Here is a 21,936-nt window from a genome sequence, read left to right as displayed (position 1 = left end):
TGTGAGGGCGTGGTCGGGGCCCAAAGCGGACAATATCGTACTACGGCAGAGTCAAGCCCAAGATGTGGTGGGGTCCGAGCGGGGATGTGACAATAATCTTCCAAATAACTTTAATAATTGTCATGCTATCTACAACATAACTGCTTGCCAAGGACCGAGAGACCAAACTGGTAAAAAGGGTTGCAAATTACCCGTTACACGGTAGAATTAATCCACAAATCAGGGTAATTGGTCATGTGAAGCGAGAGAAAAAAAGGAAATAAATCACCGGTTACACGATAGAAGAAATCCACAAATTGAATTTTTTTTTTAACTTTTCTTAAGTTGCAAACCCAAAATTTGGAGGCTGCATCTCCCATTTTCATGAAACTGATGCGGCATGACAAAGAAAAGGACATCAAATGAGAACCTTAATTAAAAGGCAAGAAAATTAGAATCTGCTAGCAAATATGAGAAAGTCTCAAAATTTGAGTAAAATAAGATAGAAAACAAACCTAACGCCTAAACGTCTTATGTATGATGCCTCTTCCTAAAAGCTCTAAAATCTCCAACCCTTGGAGTAAAACTCAACATTTAGGTTATAAACTTACCCCAACTTGCTCAAATCATTGGGATAAATATGAGTTTTAACCCAAAACTCATTTCTGGGGTAAATTTAGGCCAGGATTTTCCTTGGATTAGTGGGGCTGACCCATCATAAATGTGTGTTTGTTTTAGTTTTATATTTATAAATTCATTGAATCCAACTACTAAGATCTAATATGATCAAATCCAACAGTAAAAAAAAATCTAACAGTCCAAATTTTAGTCCAACGGCTAAAGTAATTAAAAAAAATTGCGTTTCATATTCTTTCATGGTGTTCCACGAGTTTCATAGTGTCGGTTTAATGATTTTTCATTTACTGGAATCTAAATATTTTTCGGTTAAAATATTCATAAAATTAAATTTGGATAGTATACATATTTTATTTTTTATTTTTCTTAAAGTTACTTTAGAAAAAATTTATGCTAAATTCATTCTTTACTAATGTGTGGGCTAAAAATTTGGTTGGAGGAGAAAAACTGTTTATAAGTTAAAACTTGAATACTCTAGGTTAAAAAATTTAGGTTTAACCCAAGGGTTTGAGATGGTCTAAGAATCCAAATAAGAAAAGAATTAAACAAATAGTAAAATACCAAAATGTCCTTATAAACTTAAATACCTAATAATACATTGTAAACTATGGAATTCCGCCAAAAGCCAACATGTCATGGCGAAGCAGTAAGTTTGATGCACATTGTTGTCCTCTTTGAATCGACGGGTCAGGAACTCAAGGTGAACACTAGAGCCCAAATATGCAAAGCTTTATTCTTGCTTGTAGAGTTTGCGCCTTTCGACTTTATATCCAATCCATTCCGCTATCTACATTAATGTATATATATATATATATATATATATGGGTTATGATCGAGGACACAACACAAATGGAAAGAAACTAATGTGCTTCGACAGAGGTGCCTTAACACAAACTCTTTAGTAAGTCTTCAAACGTATACAATTGATCGGTGTCTAGTAGTTTCCGGTTGGCGAAATATGGTACAAACAATAGTTTCAAAACAAATATGTACTTTAACAAATCATTGAGACGTGTATTTTGTTTAAGAAATATGTACATGTACAATATGTTGTTTTGTTTATTTAATGACCACAAATAAAAAGGACATGTAAAAGTTAAAAATGAAACGTGAAAATCACCTAGCTTACTTAACAATGTAATAAGTGTAATTCTATAGACATTGGGATAAGAAATCTTTAGGAAAAGTTTATTTGAATTCATATAACATCTCTCTACACCGAACTTAAATTGTAAATGTAAATTGTCTTTTGTAGCCTATTGCATAATTACCATCAAGTACAAGATGAAATTAACCATAAAACTACAATTTATCAATAAATCCACACCCAATAATCAAAGTCTACCCTCATACAATCTTTATCCTCCATTCATTTTGACTAAAACCCTAAGAGCTCTCATAGAGAAAAACAAGCTTTAGTGAGCAATGGGTGATGACTAAGTTATATTTTTTTTGTTTTGTAAATTTGATACAGTTGCTTGTGACATTCTAATTTTCTATATATATACAGTTGCTTGTGACATTCTAATTTTCTATATATGCTGAAACAGTTTTCGACGAAACCATATTTATTCAACTAGAATGGTAATTATTTAAAAAGTACATGCATGTCTGACGAAGAACGGATGCCCAATGATAAAATGCTTCTAAAAGTGCTGCATATATTTCTGCTAGAAGGGAAAATTTTGTTTTATCCTTCACCTTTGCAAGAACAACATTCACTTAGTCATGTCATCATGCACCTCTAACTGGTATTCTACAAGTGAAGTTCCTACTTCCCTTGGCCCTTTACTATTGGAGAAAGAGTTTCAGAGGTTTCAACAGAACCAAACATCTTGTTACTAGTACATGTTGAACCATCATTTTCAAATAAAGGTGGCTACCCGCTTTAAAGTTGTTGAACTCTACGACATTTGGTCCAGAGGATCTACTGCACTGAGACAAATAATCCAAAAGGCTATTTTGATTGATAATATCACTCGGTGCATGAGAAATCCTTCCCATCTACGTTACTGCATAAGAAAATATTTCAGCCCACTAAATTTAAAAGTTCAATGAATTTACGTGAGTTTTTAGTTTGAATGGGTGTAAATATCAAGTTACTTATTGAATTGCGTTAATTTGTGAGGTAGATTAGGTAATAAATTTGAGTTTAAAGAGATATTGAGAGTTTGGTAAAAAATACCATAGGTGTAGGAAGTAAGTTGAATGTAGAGATAAGTTATATGAGCTCGAATAAAAATTTTCAAATCCTTATCAGCATCCTTGAGCGGACCGGAAATCTCTGTAACGGCGGCGATAGCAGCGGAACTTTCTAGTTTCTGTTGTTGTGTTTTGCTATTTGGGCCACAACTGTTGATTGGCCCTTTTGAAGTCTGTTTGCTTCGGCCCTTTTTGCTTGTTTATAAGTTAGCTTTGGGCCCATAGGATGTGTATATGTTCTTTTTGTTTTTGTATGTATTCCTTTTTGGTGTGTAATAAAAAGCTTGCTTACCGAAAAAATAAGAAGATAAGAAATCCTTATCGGCATCCCAAAATCCCAGAAGCACGGAAGTGGTGGAGAGACAGAGAAACGGAAAAAGGATGTTGGGCGCAATCTCCATAGCTCCACCTTCAACGGTTACATTTCCCTCAAACCTGCCGTCGCCAGTCTCCAAGTCCTTCAATGGCATGCGAGTCCAACGCCTTTGCCCAAACATCGGCGTTCGTCTTCCGACGGAGTCATCTCGGAGGCCGTGCTCGCCGTCGTCTTCGGTTGTGATGATGGCCAAGAGAGAGGAAGAAATGAAGGAAATCCGGACCAAAACCACCGAAGAAATCAACGAGGAGGTGGTCGACCTCAAAGGAGAGCTCTTCATGCTTCGCCTCCAGAAATCGGCTCGCAACGAGTTCACTTCAAGCGAGTTCCGTCGAATGCGCAAAAGGGTAATTATATTTTCTTTTTCCTCGAAATTATTTGTCATAAATTGGATGAAATTATGAAATGTGGGCTTTATTTTCCTTAATTTATGCGAAATTGTTATGCTTGTTCAGAGAGAAAATGCTGGGGGGAAGGAAGTTAGAAGAACTTTCTGATTAGATGAAACTGGATTTCCAAATTTCAATTCACAGTGAGTAAAGTAAGCATGCCCATTATTTTAGAAAAGGGTACGTGCATTTACTCAATACGTTCTCCTTCGAATGAGTTCCTTCATCCATCGGGGGCGTGAGTCAGTGAAACCCATGTAGTTCTATGCAACCAAAAGTGAGAATATCATATATGAACATATGTAACGGTTCCATCAAGAAACAAACTGCATTCCTACACCGTTTTTCAAGTCATCAATGCACCGCCATCTGAGTAGAGATTGCTTGTTTATTAGAATTCCGTTACTTGTTTGCTATCCTTGTGTGCAAATGTGAGTTTTTGGGGTTGTTGCTCTACTTATGTGAAGTTGGTTTTAAATCGTAGATTGCTCGCTTGCTTACTGTTAAACGGGAAAGAGAGATTGAGGAGGGAATTGGTAAGAGGCTATCAAGAAAGTTCGATCGACAATGGAAGAAAAGCATTGTTGTTAGACCGCCTCCGTCGTTGAAGAAGTTGCAAGACGAAGAAGCAGCTGCAGAAGCTGCTGAGAAGGCTGCATCTGCATGAGCCATATGCAGTATTGGGTAAATACCATGTACTAGTCTACCCTTGAAAATTAGAAATGTCTAATTTTGTTGGTTTAAATCATTGTTCAAATTCTGTTTCAGACAATTTGTTTATAACATGATCTGTTGTAGTATAAAATGATCAATCCAGTCGAGGTCAAAATTTGTAAACTTATTTTTAATGACTCAAACGTTGAATTGCATGTGTCTGGTTTTCCCATCAAGATTAATACACCGGCTTACGGAGTATTGCTACAATTTCTATGAAGCTCTGTTTAGTCATATAAGAACGCTTTCCTCGAACTCGAAAGCAAGCTGATTCGGCTGATCAAAATCAAATCAGATAACGTAAATGTGTGAATGAATCTGTTGTGGGTACGATTAGGTTGTACTTTTTCTACTTATTTACTTAACATAAAGTTATGTTGATTATTGCCAACTGTTGGAGTTCACAATGGAAAATTCGGACGTGTTTCTGCAGAAGGCATGGCATGGCGTGGAGTACAAAGTGCTGGGTAGTTCCAGCCAACAGTATTCAGCTTATCATGAACCTGCAATTGAGTACTTAGGAGAAGGTCATCCCTATATAAGCTAACACGTGCCAATGAAGGGCTTCCGTGCAGAGTAAATGTGTGAAAAACTTTGCAACATTCTGTAGCTTTTCGTTTCAAGTCGTTGGATCGTGAATACTGTTGGACAAAGCTCTTATCAAAATTATCCGGATGGATTTGTTGAACTTTAACGAAAAGATTCTCATACTGTTTCACTTTAACGAAAAATCATATTTTTACAATAAAAAGTCAATCATTGTACTATTTATATTACCTTTAATTTTTTCATTTTCGTTAAGGGGTGTGATATCCACACCCCTTTTTACTTCTCCCACACCTTTTTGGTTTTCGGTCATCGGATCGAATAAATTGAAGAAGATTAACGGACAGAAATTAACAAGAAGTGTGTGAGAAGTAAAAAGGGTGTGTGGATAGCACACTCCTTTCATTAAAATTCAAAATTTTCAAACCATTTTTATTAATTTTCTTTTTGTTGAATGCCCCTCCTCGTCAACATATGTTTCCCACAAAACCATCACATCAAATTCAAAATTTAACTGGCTTTGCTAGCTGACCCACATAATTTGTTTGCGATAAGAGACAACTAGGATTAGCTCATTATGAGGATTAGCTCATTATGAGACTTAGCCCACCCCCTCAGTTCTTTAATGTAGGTAATATCATTTGTTCAAAAAAATAAAAATTCGTACTTCTGCTACAACTTGATTTCAAAATCATTTAATATCCTCTTTTAAAATTCTAACTGACTACAATGTGATTTTTGTTGTAAACATTCCTAGTTTAAGTGTGATTGTGTAATCCTAGATTAGATTTGATTCTAGTTATGGATAGGAACATATTTATGCAACTTAGTTAGCTTGTTCTTGTGTATTTGTGTTGTTATTTCTTAGTTAATTATGTATTTTAAGCTATTTTCGGGTGTTTGTAGGTTATAATAACAAAGTTGGCAAGAAAGTGCATTTTGGAGCATTTTTGAGCATTTTTGAGCCAAGATTCGATAGTGCAAGCATGGAGACATGAGGATGGACGTTTTTGAAGATTTGAAGGCTAGAAATCAACATGTGTGTGTGTGCAAGTGTGTTGACCTACAACTCCAAACATCCATCCACTACACCCATTACATCCACTCATTACCAAACACTCATCCACTACACCCATTACATCCACTCATTACCAAACATCCACCCACTACACCCATTACATCCACATCATCCATAACTCTCCACCCTTCACCATAACTCACCTATATCCATCCACCACTACAAGAGACCATCCATTCACCACTCACACCTTGGTGCCGCATATTCGCAAGGAAGGAGGATTGCTTGGAGTTGTGCTAGTCATTCAATTTGGATTGCTGGAGCATTCTAGGTGTATTTTACTTTGGTTTTCAATGTTTAATTTCAATTGTTTCTGTTTAATTGCAAGTATGAGGAACTAAATCTCTTTTGGCTAGAGGAGAATTCGAAACCATAAATATATTTGCAATATGAATTGATTTCTTCCAATTGTGATTTGATAAGTTGTGATTGCAATTCAATTATCTATTTTATTCATAACGGATTTGTGTATGTTTATTAAGGATGCATACTTAGTTTTCATGCATGAATTTGATGCTAGGATATAAATAAGTTTCACCTAATCGTTACAAGTTTATATTCATGAATAGTGAAGGTTGCTTGTCACAATCGTGTTAATTGAATTCTTGGCAAACGTATCATGCATTCATAGTTACAATTGCCTCGTCAACGCTTATGATTTTCATGGAACATAATGATCTTTAATTGTATCTCTATTATGCATTCATATAGGGGACTTTTATAGAATGATTTGGGTTGTCGCATGCATTCATCCAATTCAATGAGTGATGCGAGAATTACTTGACACACAAATTAAACCCTCTTTTTGACAATTGTAGTATAGATGTAAGTAGGGTATCGTTCTAGGCCGGGGATTAGGAAGGATTGCTAATCTATTCTAAATTAATTCAAAAATATTAAACAAGACTCAAGGACACAAAACTAGGCTAAAAACTCTAATAACTCGAAACACACTTAGAATGACTCAAAATAATGAAAACAATCAAATTAGACACTAGGAATTGAAATGGACGGAAATTGAATTAAAAGACTAACAACAATGAAAACTAACTAAATAATATAATTTAATAATGGGGGGTTTGGTTTTGATGAAAAGTAAATTAAACTTAAATAAATTACAGAATTTACAAAAACATGAAATTAAGGTGAAAGGATAGGTGACAGACTAGCTAGAGGGTTCTTCTCCACACATGACACATATGCAACCTAAATTGATTTTCAGTTGTTCTTTCAATAAATTGTAAATCTCAACGCCCCAAATTAACCGTGAATTGCACTAATTAACCTTCAGTTTTTCCACAAGTTATTGGGTTGGATGATTGCATACGACAACCCAAAACATTCCCTACAAGTTCCCTACATGAATTGCATAATAGAGATACAAGCAAGAATCATTAAGTTCTATGAAAAACATAAGCATTGACGAGGCACTCGTTACTATGATTTGCATGAAACTTATGCCAAGAATTCACTTAACGCAATTGTGGATAACAACCTTCACTACTTGTGAATATAAGTTCATAACGATTAGGTGAAATTCACTTATATTCTAGCATCAAATTCATGCATGTAAATTAAGTATGCATCCTTAATCGACATACAAAAATAAGTTATCAATCAAACAGTTAAGCAAATTAAATCACAACTCAGAAATCACAACTGAAGGTAATCAATTCATATTACAAATATATTCATGGCTTTGAATTAACCTCTAGCCAAACTAAAATTAGTTACACATTATTAAAACACAAATAAACCAAAAGTAAAATATAAGTTGGAAAGATTTAACCGAGAGAGAAGAGGCTTGCAGCTTCTGTCCACCTCGGTGCTGCGCGGGTTCTGCTCTCAACAAAGCTGCCAAGGCAGCTGTTTGTTCTCTGTTCTGCACTTGACACGCTGCAAGGTGCAGCCTTCCCTTCTTCTTCAAGCTGCCAGCCGCAACTTTTCCCCCTTTTTCTGCTGGTCTCTCCCTCATTTCCTGCGCCTGTACTCACTACCAGCTGCCAAGGGCAGCTCTCTCCCCTATGCTCCCCGTGTCACGCTTCAAGCCTCCTTTGACTTCCCTTTTCATACTGCCCAAGCAGCTGAATTCCTCCTGGTGCTGCCTCTCCTTCCTTGCGTCTCTGCGAGCTGCCCAAAGGCAGCCCTCTCTCCCGCTTCCCCCCTTCTCACCGAGGCCCCCCTTCTCACCGAGCCCCCCCTCTCACCGAGGCCCCCCCTCTGCTGCCAAATGCAGCTCAAATTTATTCTCCTTGTTTTCTGACCTCCTTGGTGCTGTTTTCTTTTTGTTTTCTATTTGTTTCACCAACCCACCAAAGCAGATTCTTTTTGTTTTTCAATTGCTTCACCAACCACACTGCCATTTGCACGTTTACTTTGTTCCTTTTGAGCATTTTTTTAACAAAAGCATCTCCAGATCCTTTAGCATTGTTGCTGGGGCACCCTGAAAGAAGATAATAATCGGTATAAATATTTTGAATATACAAAACTGGTAATTAGAAAATTGGAACTGTGAGAGAAACCAACACTAACCATGAAAATAACGTAAATAGATCTTATTTGTGCTATTTTTGTTTTCTTTGCATAACAGATCTTATAAACACAAAAATAACGTAAATAGCTCAAAAATATAAGGAACTAACTAAGAAAAGATGAGTGAATTTGAAGTAAAAATATATATAAATATGATCCGATCAATGAGTAAAGGAAAATCTGAGGATTAATTTGTGCATCACGATTAATCTGGGGTGTTAAGCATCATAGTTTATTGAAAAGCAATTGGAGATTGATTTGTATGCAAGTGTGTCATGTGTGGAGAAAGACCTTCTAGCTAGCCCATCATCCATCCAAAACAACCAATTTCGTGCAAATCTGTTTAGTTCTAGTTTCTGTTTTGTTTTACTTTATTTTCATCCAAAACCCAATGCCCCTTTACTTTAGTGTGTCTAATCAGTTAGAATCTGTTTTAGTTTGTGTTTTTAAGTGTTTTGTGTCTATAGAGTCTAGTTAAGTGTTTTTAAGTTTCTTTTTGTAAGTCAGTTTAGTTTAGATTAGCAATCCCTCCTAATCCCCGGTCCAGAACGATCCCTACTTATACATATACTACAATTGTCAAAAGAGGGTTTAATTTGAGTGCTTAACTTTCATCGCATCAAATTTTGGCACCGTTGCCGGGGATTAGCAACTTTGGTAATCCCCCGTTGTTTCTTTTTCATGTCTTTTGTTTTAGTTACTGACTTTGTTTCTATTTGTGTCTTTTATGTTTACTTATGATATTTGATTTAGTTTTGTTTCCTTGATTTCAGGTACTAGAGAAGTAAGACATGGATTTTGCTACCATTCAAGCTCAATTCAGGTACATCTTTAGATAATGATATGTTTAATAAGTTACTCACCTTTTTGAACTAGGATGTAGAAAACCGAAACAAAAAGGTGCAAAATCAAGCCAAGAAGACGGGCGAATTGGAAAAGCAATTTGGGCAGATTATGGAGTTCACGGCACAAATTCAAGAGCAAAGTGAATTCTCCAACTCAACTGTTGAAAATTTGAAGGAAGATTTTGAAATCCATGATGCTATCACTTTGGGAAGTGCTATGGAGGTTAGAGGTGAACCCAAGACATCCAAACCAAGCCAAAACATGGATAAACAGTTGCTGCTCGAAGAAGAGGAGAATAACAAGGCCACGGCAAGGGAAGAACCACCCTTGCCGCAACCCCATATGCCATCTATGCCGTCCACTACAACCAAGGTAAGCCTAAATTCAATTTGTCCTGACCCCGTTTCACCAAATGTCCTTATTCCTTGCAGGATCATGCAATCCAAGAAAGAAGAGGGTGAGAAAGGCATCTTCGAAACCTTTCCAACGATTCAAGAGCAAAAAGTGGATGAGGAATGTCTAGAATTCATCAAAGAAGATACACTTGAGACAAAAATTCTCAAAGAAGTCGGATTTTATGACACGGGAGAAGTCATAAATGGCACCCTTCACCCTCCATTTCAAGGCAGACATACATAACCCTTTTTCTTCTCCGAAAATGCCTTTCCAACAAACCCTCTCGAGTCACTCAGTGTTCCTTATTCCTTGGGGTACCTCTGCAAACAACTCATCCAAAGCAAAAGTATTTCATATCATGAAGGTTGAAAGCAAGAGTATCTCATATCATGCTTTCTCCCTGTCCTTCTCCTTGTCGTTGTTTTGGGACAAGGAGAAAGAGAGCAATCAGCCAGCACTTGGTATCAATCTTCCGATCTGGAACCGACTGCCTGGAACCCCTTCCTGATTGCTTACCTAGCCTTGCTCTCGAGTACTCATCTTCATCATTTTATGCTTCCTCTTCATCCACCACATCTGCCTGGAGAACAGATAAGGGAAGTGAAAATGATACCTCGAAGCATGTGGAGACAATTTGCCAATTCATCCTCAGCTAGGGACAAGGAGAAAGAAAGCAAGAGGTGGGCACTTGGAAAGATTGAAGAAAGAAACAGACCAACACCTCTACCTCGTGCCTGCCTGCCGTGCAGAAGAAACAAGCAGAGAAGAATGCAGACTGCACAATCAAATCAACCCAGCACAAGGAGTCTGATTTGAAACCAAGGAACTCTCATATTCCTCGCTCAGAATTCCAAACCAGTTCAAGATCAAAGCTGTGGAAAGTCAACAAGATCATCTATCTCCAAAACCAGATTTGCGTTCTTAAACTCTACTCTGTCTGTTTTTTTTTTTTACTTTGCTATACTTGTCATGTTTATTCGTTGTTTGTTTATTTGCTTGTTTTTATGTGAGTTTATGCTTGAAACATTGAGGACAATGTTTGATTTAAGTGTGGGGGGGGGGGTAACCATTATTTTGCATGAAATTCGTAGGAGTTCATCACTCATTACTTCTAATGTTGTTCCTTGCTGTTTTAAGTGTTTTTAAGATGTTTTGGAGTTGTTTTGCATGAAATTCGTAGGAGTTTATCACCCATTACTTCTAGTGTTGTTCCTTGCTGTTTTAAGTGTTTTTAAGCTGTTTTGGAGTGTTTCAGTGTGTTTTGACATAAAAATCCGAAAATCTCATAAAAATTTGAAAAATTGTTTTGAAAAACCCAAAAAGAGTTGTTTTTGTATGTTTATTTGTGTCTTAGGGTACCTTCCAACACAATGATGAGGATTACATGACTGTTAAAAAGAGTTATAAACATGAATGAAAATTTGATTTACTCTTTGGTGTATGCTTGGTTGTGGTTATAATTTATGAATTCACATGCAATCATGAAGGAAAAATCAATTTTTGTAACATGCTTGAAGGAAGGAACTCAAATGAACGCTACAACCTTGTGAGACTTGAGCCTAAACGTTTATTTGGAGAGTTATTAATCTGTGCAATTTTTTTGTTTTCTAAAGTCGTTGCATGATCTCATTATTCTTTGCTTGGTTGCTACTTAGAAGGCGTTTCATCATTTAGTTCCAAATGCTAGAACTCATGCTTATTTCATTCAAAGCATGTTATTGATTTGCATAACACATATTCAAGATGAAGTTGTTTAGTGAACTAAGAGCCAAAAAGCCTATCCCGTTCATTATGTGTTTAAGTTTAACCCCGTTGAGTCTTGTGTTGCCTATGTTCTTTGTTACCCACACTATCCTCACCTAGCCTAGATTAGGACCATCCATACCCTTGTTCTTGAAGCATAGTAAAGCATAATTTAGAAGGAATTCCTTTTGTTGAACTCTTGCAGAAAAACAAGTGTGGGGGAAGTGATTCTTGTGTGTGTGTGTGCCAAAGTCCTTCATAAGGCATGGGTAGAAAAGGAAAAGAAAAAGAAAAATTCATGGAAAATAGAATGAAAAGAAGAAAATTTGTGAAAAGAGTTGAAAAATTTATGAGAAAGAGCTCTAAAGTGTTGTTTGTTGAAGAAAGGGTCCAAAGCATTGAATTCGACCCTAAGTGTTGCATGAATCTTCCCTTTGTGTTTAAAAGTTGATTTTTGCATTCTAAAGTAAATTTCAAGTGTCGATTCCATTACTTTGCTTGCTATCGCTTTAAGAATGTTTGTTATTCCTTTCCTTTCTTTGTTAGCCATTACCCCCAAGCCCTGTTACAACCCTTGACTTCAATCTTGAGTGTTGTGTGTTTCAATTTGTGGAGTTTGAAATTGATATGAGCATATGATGTCACTGGTTCTCGCATCTAAGTAGTATCATTCCATTCATGAGATCATATATATACATGAATTAATAATTCTAGAAATTGCTTCTTTGTTGAAAAACATATGTGAGTACTAGTTTTCATGTTTACATCAATCTTCTCACATATACCTAATATAGGGAGTGTAGTAAGAAATTCTTGTGTGAAAATAAGAGTGTATCTAGTAAGGAATTGAGGAAATTCTCTAAGGCATGTTACTATATTCAAAATGTTGTTTTAATTGATTAAATGTGAGCTAGTGAATGGTGACTATGATTAAGTAAGCTCGAGGGTAAGGAATGCTTAAATCTATGTAAGTGGTGATCTTTGGCATGTCATGTTTCATTGAAAATCCCTGACGCAAATGTTGAAAGGTTAGGTTGTGTTTTGTTTGTTTTGTTTGTTTTGTTTCGTTTTGTTTCTTTTGTTTTGCTCGAGGACTAGCAAAAGCTAAGTGTGGGGGAATTTGATAGGAACATATTTATGCGACTTAGTTAGCTTGTTCTTGTGCATTTGTGTTGTTATTTCTTAGTTAATTATGTATTTTAAGCTATTTTCGTGTGTTTGTAGGTCATAATAACAAAGTTGGCAAGAAAGTGCATTTTGGAGCATTTTAGAGCATTTTTGAGCCAAGATTGGATAGTGCAAGCATGGAGACATGAGGATGGACGTTTTTGAAGATTTGAAGGCTAGAAATCAACATGTGTGTGTGCAAGTGTGTTGACCTACAACTCCAAACATCCATCCACTACACCCATTACATCCACTCATTACCAAACACTCATCCACTACACCCATTACATCCACTCATTACCAAACATCCACCCACTACACCCATTACATCCACTCATTACCAAACACTCATCCACTACACCCATTACATCCACTCATTACCAAACATCCACCCACTACACCCATTACATCCACATCATCTACATAACTCTCCACCCTTCACCATAACTCACCTATATCCATCCACCACTACAAGAGACCATCCATTCACCACTCACACCTTGGTGCCACATATTTGCAAGGAAGGAGGATTGCTTGGAGTTGTGCTAGTCATTCAATTTGGATTGCTAGAGCATTCTAGGTGTATTCTACTTTGGTTTTCAATGTTTAATTTCAATTGTTTCTGTTTAATTGCAAGTATGAGGAACTAAATCTCTTTTGGCTAGAGGAGAATTCAAAACCATAAATATATTTGCAATATGAATTGATTTCTTCCAATTGTGATTTGATAAGTTGTGATTGCAATTCAATTATCTATTTTATTCATAACGGATTTGTGTATGTTTATTAAGGATGCATACTTAGTTTTCATGCATGAATTTGATGCTAGGATATAAATAAGTTTCACCTAATCGTTACAAGTTTATATTCATGAATAGTGAAGGTTGCTTGTCACAATCGTGTTAATTGAATTCTTGGCAAACGTATCATGCATTCATAGTTACAATTGCCTCGTCAACGCTTATGATTTTCATGGAACGTAATGATCTTTAATTGTATCTCTATTATGCATTCATATAGGGGACTTTTGAAGAATGATTTGGGTTGTTGCATGTATTCATCCAATTCAATGAGTAAAGGAAAATCTGAGGGTTAATTTGTGCATCACGGTTAATCTGGGGTGTTGAGCATCATAGTTTATTGGAAATCAATTGGAGATTGATTTGTATGCAAGTGTGTCATGTGTGGAGAAAGACCTTCTAGCTAGCCCATCATCCATCCAAAACAACCAATTTCGTGCAAATCTGTTTAGTTCTAGTTTCTGTTTTGTTTTACTTTATTTTCGTCCAAAACCCAATGCCCCTTTACTTTAGTGTGTCTAATTAGTTAGAATCTGCTTTAGTTTGTGTTTTTAAGTGTTTTGTGTCTATAGAGTCTAGTTAAGTGTTTTTAAGTTTCTTTTTGTAAGTCAGTTTAGTTTAGATTAGCAATCCCTCCTAATCCCCGGTCCAGAACGATCCATACTTATACATATACTACAATTGTCAAAAGAGGGTTTAATTTGAGTGCTTAACTTTCATCGCATCAGTTATCCTTTCCTATTGTATCTTGTATTCCTTGGGGAAGAATGAATATCTTCTCTCCTTTACTACTATAAATAAAGGCATAATGTAGGAGGGATAACAACACACACATTCCCCTACAATTCTACAAACACACCTGTTTTCTCTCTTCTCCTTGCCGTCGATCCTCTCTCTCCTTGTCAGATAAAATAGACCACAACACGTTATCAGCACGCTCCTACCGCTGCGCTTAGGAATCTGACGTTGAAGAATTTTTCTGCATCAAACCAGTTCATCCATATCATGACGCAATTAGGTTCTTTTAAAACAACAGTTTTTATCTCGATATTTTTGCAGCCCTAATAGCATGAACATTCACCATGATGCATGACCCAAGTTTACGTTTTTCGAATTTTAGATTCTACATAAATTGTGCATGCATCATAATCATAATTGTTGAATTACGTGAATTTGATATTGGTTATGAATTGAATCAAATATATTTGTATATCCATCAAATTGAATTAAATTAACATATTATTGTTTAGAATATGCATATAATTGAATTACATATGAATTGAAAAAAAATAAGCAAATTTTTGCAATCTAAAACCTAAGGTTCATTCGAACCCATGCCATCACCCATCCCTGTCGATGAGCCCCCGAGCCAAAGAACACAACTGGAGCTTCTGTTCCTAGCCCAAAACCTTAACCCCGACACCCATAAGGTGTCGCCACCCCTATGTCACCGTGCTGCACGGCCAGCAACCTTGCCTAGCCACTTCGGCTACCTCCTTGACGACCTAAATATCATCCACGGTGTCCTATGGTTGAAGATTCCCTCAAATCTCATCAGATTTCTTGAAATTCCGATTTTAATTTCTAGGGTTTTGGTTGAATCGTTGAGATTTCCCAATCTCTGATTCGTAATGAAGATAAAAAAAACACCCATCAAGGGTGCCCCGAGTTCCCCTTGTCCAAGAACTGGCCACCTGCAGTGGCGGTGCCGATCATCTTCTTCGGCGACACTCCCTAGCTTTACTAAGACTTCTTGGTTCAACCCAACCCTAGTTTGGGCTTGGCATGATCTCGGGCTAGAAAAAGAGAGTTTTTTTTCTCTGGGCTTGTTATTTCAAGCCTAACCTGTCCCCAAGCCGCTAGGCTTGACCCACAGATGGCATCCTACTCTAGCCCGTTGGGCTTTAGAGCTTCCCTAGCTCAAATTGTTTCCGCGGCCTGATGAAAAAAAAAAAGAAAAAAAATTTCTTGGCCTCCTCTGAAGCTACCCGTAAAAATGTTTTTGTTTTTCTTGGGCTTGCTTGCAACAACCCAACCCTTGTCCCGTTCTCACCGTGGGCTTGCAGTCCCACCCGAGATTAAAACCAGCCCAATTTTTGGGCTTAGGTCACACAGACCACATTTTTTTCAATCCACCCATGGCTTAGCTTATATTTTTTTTTGGGCCGCGAGTTTTATTCGCCTAATTATTTTAGGCCCAATGGGTTTTATATTTTTTCACCCACACTTTAATTTGGCCCGAAGTACAAATAATTAAATTCAATTATAATTGTAAACCTAAAGTTCTATTTTGCATATTCTTGTTGCATATTTGTTTGCATATATATTTGTGTTTGCCTACAAGAATATATGAACCTGGAGTTCATAATTATTTTGAAACCTGAAGTTTCTTATATACATGCTGTTGATGCACAAAATCAGTGAGGACTTTGGTACAACAGAAAGTGTTAAGTTTATGACCTTCGCTAGATTGCTCCGGTCACTAGTATAGATACATATGTAAATGGATAGAGATAGGGAAGCAAACACAAGATGTACGTGGTTCACCCAGATTGACTACGCCCATGGAGTAGAGGAGTTCTCATTAATTGTAAAGGGTTTACACAAGTACATAGGTTCAAGCTCTCCTTTTGTGAGTACTAGTGAATGATTTAGTACAAATGACATTAGGAAATATTGTGAGAGAATGATCTCTATTTATAGAAGAGAGTTTCTAGTTTCATTCTGACATTGACACGTGTCGTGTTGTGATTGGCTTTTGATGGCGACACGTGTCGCGCTATGATTGGCTTCTGATGTCGACACATGTCGTGCTGTGATTGGCCTCCTGGTTGTAGGAAAACTCTTCTGGGTCCTTAACGGTATAATGTTGACCAGTGCTCAGTAGTTTCGGGATTGGTCAAGTATGGTACAAACAGTGCTCCCCTAAGTTCCTGAGTGAGGGAAGCTCCTCGGTTGGGGACTTGCAAGATCCAAGTCATTGAGTAATCATGAAACTTCTAAGTACCGAAGTGTGGTATCATTTTCACTTGCCTTATCTGTCTCATATGTAGATGTGACATCTTCTCTGGAAGTACTTTTCCTCCATCCAGGGGTGGTATCTTTAACCGATGAAGATGCACAAGGTAATGTATCAATTTCACTTGAACCTTGTAGTTTTGGGCTTGGTTAAGTGCGATACAAAACCCTATAATAGGAGTCCCCCAAGTCGTCGAGCTAGGAGATTTGCCGAAAGAGGTAACAGACAAGGTAAGCAATCAGACTTCCAAGCAAGCAACCTAGATCGGAGGTTCGACTTCAGCTTCCGGTTGATTGTTCTCCTTCCCCTTGTGTCGTAAACAGCAACAAGGATAAGGAGAAGCAAATGGAGAAGAGATGATATGAGATACTTTTGCTTTTGAAGAAGTAACTTTCCACAGGCTTATTCTTGAACTGGGCTGGAGGGTTTTCTGGTTTCCTCTAGAGTATAAGGCCAACTCAATAATTTGAGGGTTAAAACAAGTCCATCAAATCAAGAGTGCGTTCGACCTTGATGATATGGGATACTTTTACTGTTGACGAAGTAATAGATGAATCGGCATGTGTTCTATTGCGCTTGTCTCCACATGCTTCCTTATATCCTTCTCACTTGCCCTATCTGTTCCTCAGCCAGATGTGGTATCTTTTCTGGAAGCATAAGATGTTGAAGATGAGTACTCAAGAGTAATGCCAGGTAAGTATCAGGCAAGGGGTTCCAGGCAGTCAGTTCCTGACTGGAAGCTTGATTCCAAGTGCTGACTGATTGTTTTCTTTCTCCTTATCTTACAGGTAAGAACAAGGCCAAAGGAAAAGACAGTGAAAAAGTATGATATGGGATACTCTTGCTTTTGACCTTGATGATATGAGATACTCTTGCTCTGGTGTGGCTGGTTTGCATAGGTATTATTGGGGGGGGGGGGAAGAAAGCTGAGTATTTTGAGAGGCTTCGATGGGAGTGCCCTCTCAGATATGAGGAAGGGTTGAGCATTTTTGCAGGTCTGCCTGTCCGTGGAGGGTGGAGGTCGACATATATAGGAGTCTCCCTAACAACAAGTAGTAATGCTATTCCTTTACCCTTATTGGTCGAAGCAATGTAGTGGGAGCTGCAAGCTTCACATGTTTTAACTTTGTCAGAGCCCTTTGAAAAAGTGGTATGTGGTATCTGGAAAGCTGATGTTGCGAGTGAAGATTGCAGACAAGCTTTATCCAAGGAAATCTGGCTCTCGAAGTTTGGAGAGCAATGCCTCTTCGGTTTTTGAACAAGCAATCCTGTCGGGGATCTGGCTCTCGAGATTCGGAGAACAGTGCCTCTTCGATTTTTAAGAAAGCAATCATGTTGGGAGTCTTGCTTTTGAGATTCGGATAGCGGTGCCTCTTCGATTTTTGAGAAAGTAATCATGTTGGGAGTCTGGCTCTCGAGATTCGGAGGGCGGTGCCTCTTCGATTTTTGAGCAAGTAATAATGTTATTCCTTTACTCTTCTTGGTCATAGCAATGTAGTGGGAGCTTCAAGCTTCACATGTTTTAACTTTATCATAGCGCTTTGAAAAAATCGAAGGAGTTGACGAATGAGGCATTTCCTTTCTAAGTGGTAGCCCAAAACTCCTTAATATATATTTGTTATGAAAATTGTTAGGCCCAAAGAAGAGGAGGCCTAGGCAATTTTTTTTTTGAATTTTTTTTTCGATTTTTTTTTTCGAATTTTCGAATTTTTGAATTTTTAAATTTTTAAATTTTCGAATTTTCGAATTTTTGAATTTTCGAATTTCCGAAAATATATATATATATATATATATATATTTTTTTTTTTTTTTTAAAGCTTTGTAGGTGAAGCTTTGGTGTTGAAGCTTTGTAGGTGAAGCTTTGAGGTTGAAGCTTGGTTGGGCACCATGAATTGATTTTGTTTCACACTATCTTGATCAAGATTGTGTGAAGCTTTTGTGTTGAAGCTTTGTAGGTGAAGCTTTGTGGGTCAAGCTTTTGTGGGTGAAGCTTTTGTGGGTCAAGCTTTTGTAGGTGAAGCTTTTGTGGGTCAAGCTTTTGTGGGTCAAGCTTTTGTGGGTCAAGCTTTTGTAGGTGAAGCTTTTGTGGGTGAAGCTTTTGTGGGTAAAGCTTTTGTAGGTCAAGCTTTTATGGATCAAGCTTTTGTGGGTCAAGCTTTTGTAGGTGAAGCTTTTGTGTTGAAGCTTTTGTGGGTGAATCTTTTGTGTTGAAGCTTTTGTAGGTGAAGCTTTGGAGTTGAAGCTTTGTAAGTGAAGCTTTTGTAGGTCAAGCTTTTGTGGGTCAAGCGTTTGTAGGTGAAGCTTTTGTGTTGAAGCTTTTGTGGGTGAAGCTTGAAGGGAAAACTATGAGATTCATGTATGGGATTTCTAAATGACTATCATGCATATCCAAAACAATTATGATATACGAAAGCAGCGGAAGCATTTATAACAGATTATCAAAGCTATAGTCATGCAAATCCCCTTCAAGGTTCATAGGTTTATATATAATGCATCAAAACAAATTATAGAATCAAGAACAAAGTGAAGGTTAGTCTTATACCTCTTGATCTAGACTTGAGACCAAGGATGGACCAACTCCAAGCCCTTTGCTCCTTGAAATCCTTGAGCCTAGCTTCCCTCCTTGCCTCCTCCACTTTGAAAGAATGAGTGCTCCTAGGTTCTCTTCAAGTTTCCAAAGTAGGAAACCTCTAAAGATCCTCACCCACTAGTGTAGTGAGAAGGATGAAGGAATAACCAAAAGGGTGAAAGATTGTTAGCTAAAACACCCCAATGGTGGCCGGCCCTTTGATGTGTTAGAGAGCTTTTTCTTTTGCCTCTTTGTTGTTTAAACACTTCAAAAAACCCTCATGAACAATATCTTATAAAGTTCCTTATATAGACAAAAGAAACCTAGTCAACACTTGACTAAATATCTCACCCTTTCCACCTTAAAGTGGCCGGCCTCTTTGTTGTTTGTTTGGGCTTTGGGTTTTTATTATTTCAAGTCATCCAATGCTTGAATAAAAGCCCAATGGGTTTAGGCCCAATGGGCCCAATTAAACCCGAACGTTTCTTTAAGCCCAAAACGATCTTTATCGCTTTTATGATTTCTTTAGACTTTTCTAAATTAATCACAACACATAATTAATCCAATTAATTGTTTCCATCATCCATTAGTTACTCACCACAATAGTGTTATGGTGAACAATCTTTTAGGTTCTAATTAGCAAGGCAGTGAGGTGATTGGCATCAATCCAATTGCTTATATTTAATTCAATCACTTAGTGAATTAAAACTTCATTTTAATTCACCTTTCTTCTTTGACGACTACATTTAATCATCTAGAAGAACTCACAAGCTATGAGTGACATCTAACCATATGTCATAGCTACCCAAGCTAATGTAGAAGTTTATTCGAAGAACCTAGTCAGTTGGAATTACAATGTAATTCAATCCTTCTCTAATACAATACTCTCAATCACATCATTAGGGTATGGATATATCATGTCAAACCCCTAATGTGATTATTCCTTCATATATGATTCATTTGAGTCGTATAGGAACGCTTTCCATTCAATACGCTCGATACTTCGGCCGAAGATTCCCGAATCATATCTTAGAGTATTCTTCCTCTCTTATCGAGGATTAGAGATTCCTTGTTGCGCATACACTTGCCTTCATGACTAAGTGGCTTAACCCCAATTATGCCGTGGACACCCTCGAATGGGGAGACTTTGACATAACCAAAGATTAAGTACTTAACCACAAGACAACGACGATGCCTCAGGTCTAAGGATTACTTACATCTTTCCAACCATTAGAGTTACTTGCTTGACATGTGAGTAGACCTCCATGCAAGTACCCTCGTTCGATTGTGTTCAGTGAACTCATTCCCCTAATGAGCACCTACATACTTGTCTTAGTGTCACAACACGAATGGGATGAGACTTTCCATCCTTCCAATTGAAGCAGACACAATGTGTACCGGTCTACGCATGGTCAGTATCCCTCCGACAATCCAACGACCAGGAACCTTTTTGGACATTTGGTTATGTGAAGAAGGTCTCTGTAGTCTAACATCATTAGATTACTTCTTCAATCGATCCACTGTCCATGGATACACTATTTAGGACATATATCGTTTATTGAGATAGTCCTAATTCGTGTCTTTGCCATTTGATGTATAAGAATCATCCATACATCGATTCATTTGTCCTGAAAGGTTTCTTCCAAAGATTGACTTTCAGGGCATATTTCCAACAATCTCCCACTTGCACTAAAGTCAATCACTAGTGTATCTTATACATCTTGTCGAGAGAGTTTATGCTCGTAGGTTAACTTGGTTATGTATTAATCTCTTTTATATTTAAAAGGGATTTACTTATCAAATGTTTCCAAAACATTTGATGATGTCTCTTTATTGTGTTCGAATACTTTGATGAGACCTTGATTCCATGGCTTGAGCTATCGCCCCATTACGTCGTAGTACTCTACTAACGACCTTATGGTTTGGATTCAATCATTGGTTCTAAAAGAACCCCTTCCATTCAAAACACCTTTTGAAGCAGTTTCTAAAACTATATATCGACATATATTTCGTTTGTATACTTTATACAAGCTTTGCTCCAACCTTGAGACCATTGCAGTACAATACTAACAATTCATTCATATGATTAGTACTTCATCCATTATGAAGTTCCATTTGTTAAAATGGCTTATTTTCACTTTGGTTAACAACCTAAGTGAATGCACGCTTCCAGAGTCCCACTCTGATGTTTCTTTCTTAAAGGCAATAATACTCTATCAGTTGCTTTGGTTCTGATCCTGGGATATAGTAATATCTTAAAGTGATAAACTCAGTGGTTTCTTCACCTTTGGATATCTACTTCACAAGTCAATACATGTGTCCCTTTTGTGATTTTATGACACATTCATTATAAGGATTATGAAAGTGATTTCCTATCACATAGGAAAATGCTTTCTTAAATCTTCAACATTTGAGATTTAATTTCCATATAACATTATTTGAGATAGCCTTGCTATATCAGTAAGTCCAATTTCAAGTCTATACTTCAAAATTGACCGTGTCATGTTTTGTCATTTTTCGAGTAACATCTATGTTTCATCAAGTCTATCAAATAGACTTTATTCACATCTTGTTGCTCAAATTATGACATCACTCCCACTGGCCTTGTTGTAACTTAGCATTCATTCAAAATTAACAATTATATTTTCTTGATTTGAATGCATATTGCTCCCACTCATTTAAATGAATCATACATAAAAGAATTCCTTCTCAAGCAATTCCATGAAATGTGTGACTTGCTTTATCAAATCTATTCATTTAAATTATATGGTGTCATACACCATACTTCAAGTTTTAGTCATACTAAGACCTTTAATGTAGTCATATAAGAATTATCTAAGTCTTTAGTGGAAGCATGGCTCCTACTAAGGATATAGAAACTCAACCATTCCTTCTAGGTGGTTGATATAATTCTTTATCAAAACTACATAGAGCAATATCGTTA

The 21,936-nt window shown here is 37.1% G+C and overlaps 1 protein-coding gene across 4 annotated transcripts; it reads left to right on the top strand.

Annotated features, from left to right (window-relative positions):
* The first annotated feature begins 3,050 nt into the window (after positions 1 to 3,050).
* Positions 3,051 to 5,944, top strand: LOC103421635 (large ribosomal subunit protein uL29c-like). Of its 4 annotated transcripts, none has more exons than XM_029098920.2 (3): positions 3,052 to 3,540; positions 4,067 to 4,277; positions 4,730 to 5,063. In XM_029098920.2, exons 1-2 carry the CDS (start codon positions 3,199 to 3,201, stop codon positions 4,247 to 4,249), a joined length of 525 nt encoding a protein of 174 aa, XP_028954753.1. In that variant the 5' UTR covers positions 3,052 to 3,198; the 3' UTR covers positions 4,250 to 4,277; positions 4,730 to 5,063. The 4 variants fall into 4 exon arrangements, with proteins under 4 accessions (XP_028954752.1, XP_028954753.1, XP_070671120.1 ...); XM_070815019.1 differs by lacking the exon at positions 4,730 to 5,063 and adding an exon at positions 5,749 to 5,944 and having other exon boundaries at positions 3,060 to 3,540; positions 4,067 to 4,266; XM_029098921.2 differs by having other exon boundaries at positions 3,060 to 3,540; positions 4,067 to 4,266.
* The last annotated feature ends 15,992 nt before the right edge of the window (positions 5,945 to 21,936 follow it).

This window comes from Malus domestica, chromosome 16, assembly GCF_042453785.1.
Source record: "Malus domestica chromosome 16, GDT2T_hap1".
Taxonomy (NCBI): Eukaryota; Viridiplantae; Streptophyta; class Magnoliopsida; order Rosales; family Rosaceae; genus Malus; species Malus domestica.
Note: the sequence above shows the minus strand (reverse complement) of the source record. Positions and strands in the feature narration are given on the sequence as shown.

Excerpts from the sequence above, each read along its gene's own strand:
- LOC103421635 (XM_070815019.1), top strand. The coding sequence starts at position 3,199 with ATGTTGGGCGCAATCTCCATAGCTCCACCTTCAACGGTTACATTTCCC. Across the intron at positions 3,541-4,066 it reads TCCGTCGAATGCGCAAAAGG|ATTGCTCGCTTGCTTACTGT; the intron begins GTAATTATATTT and ends TTTAAATCGTAG.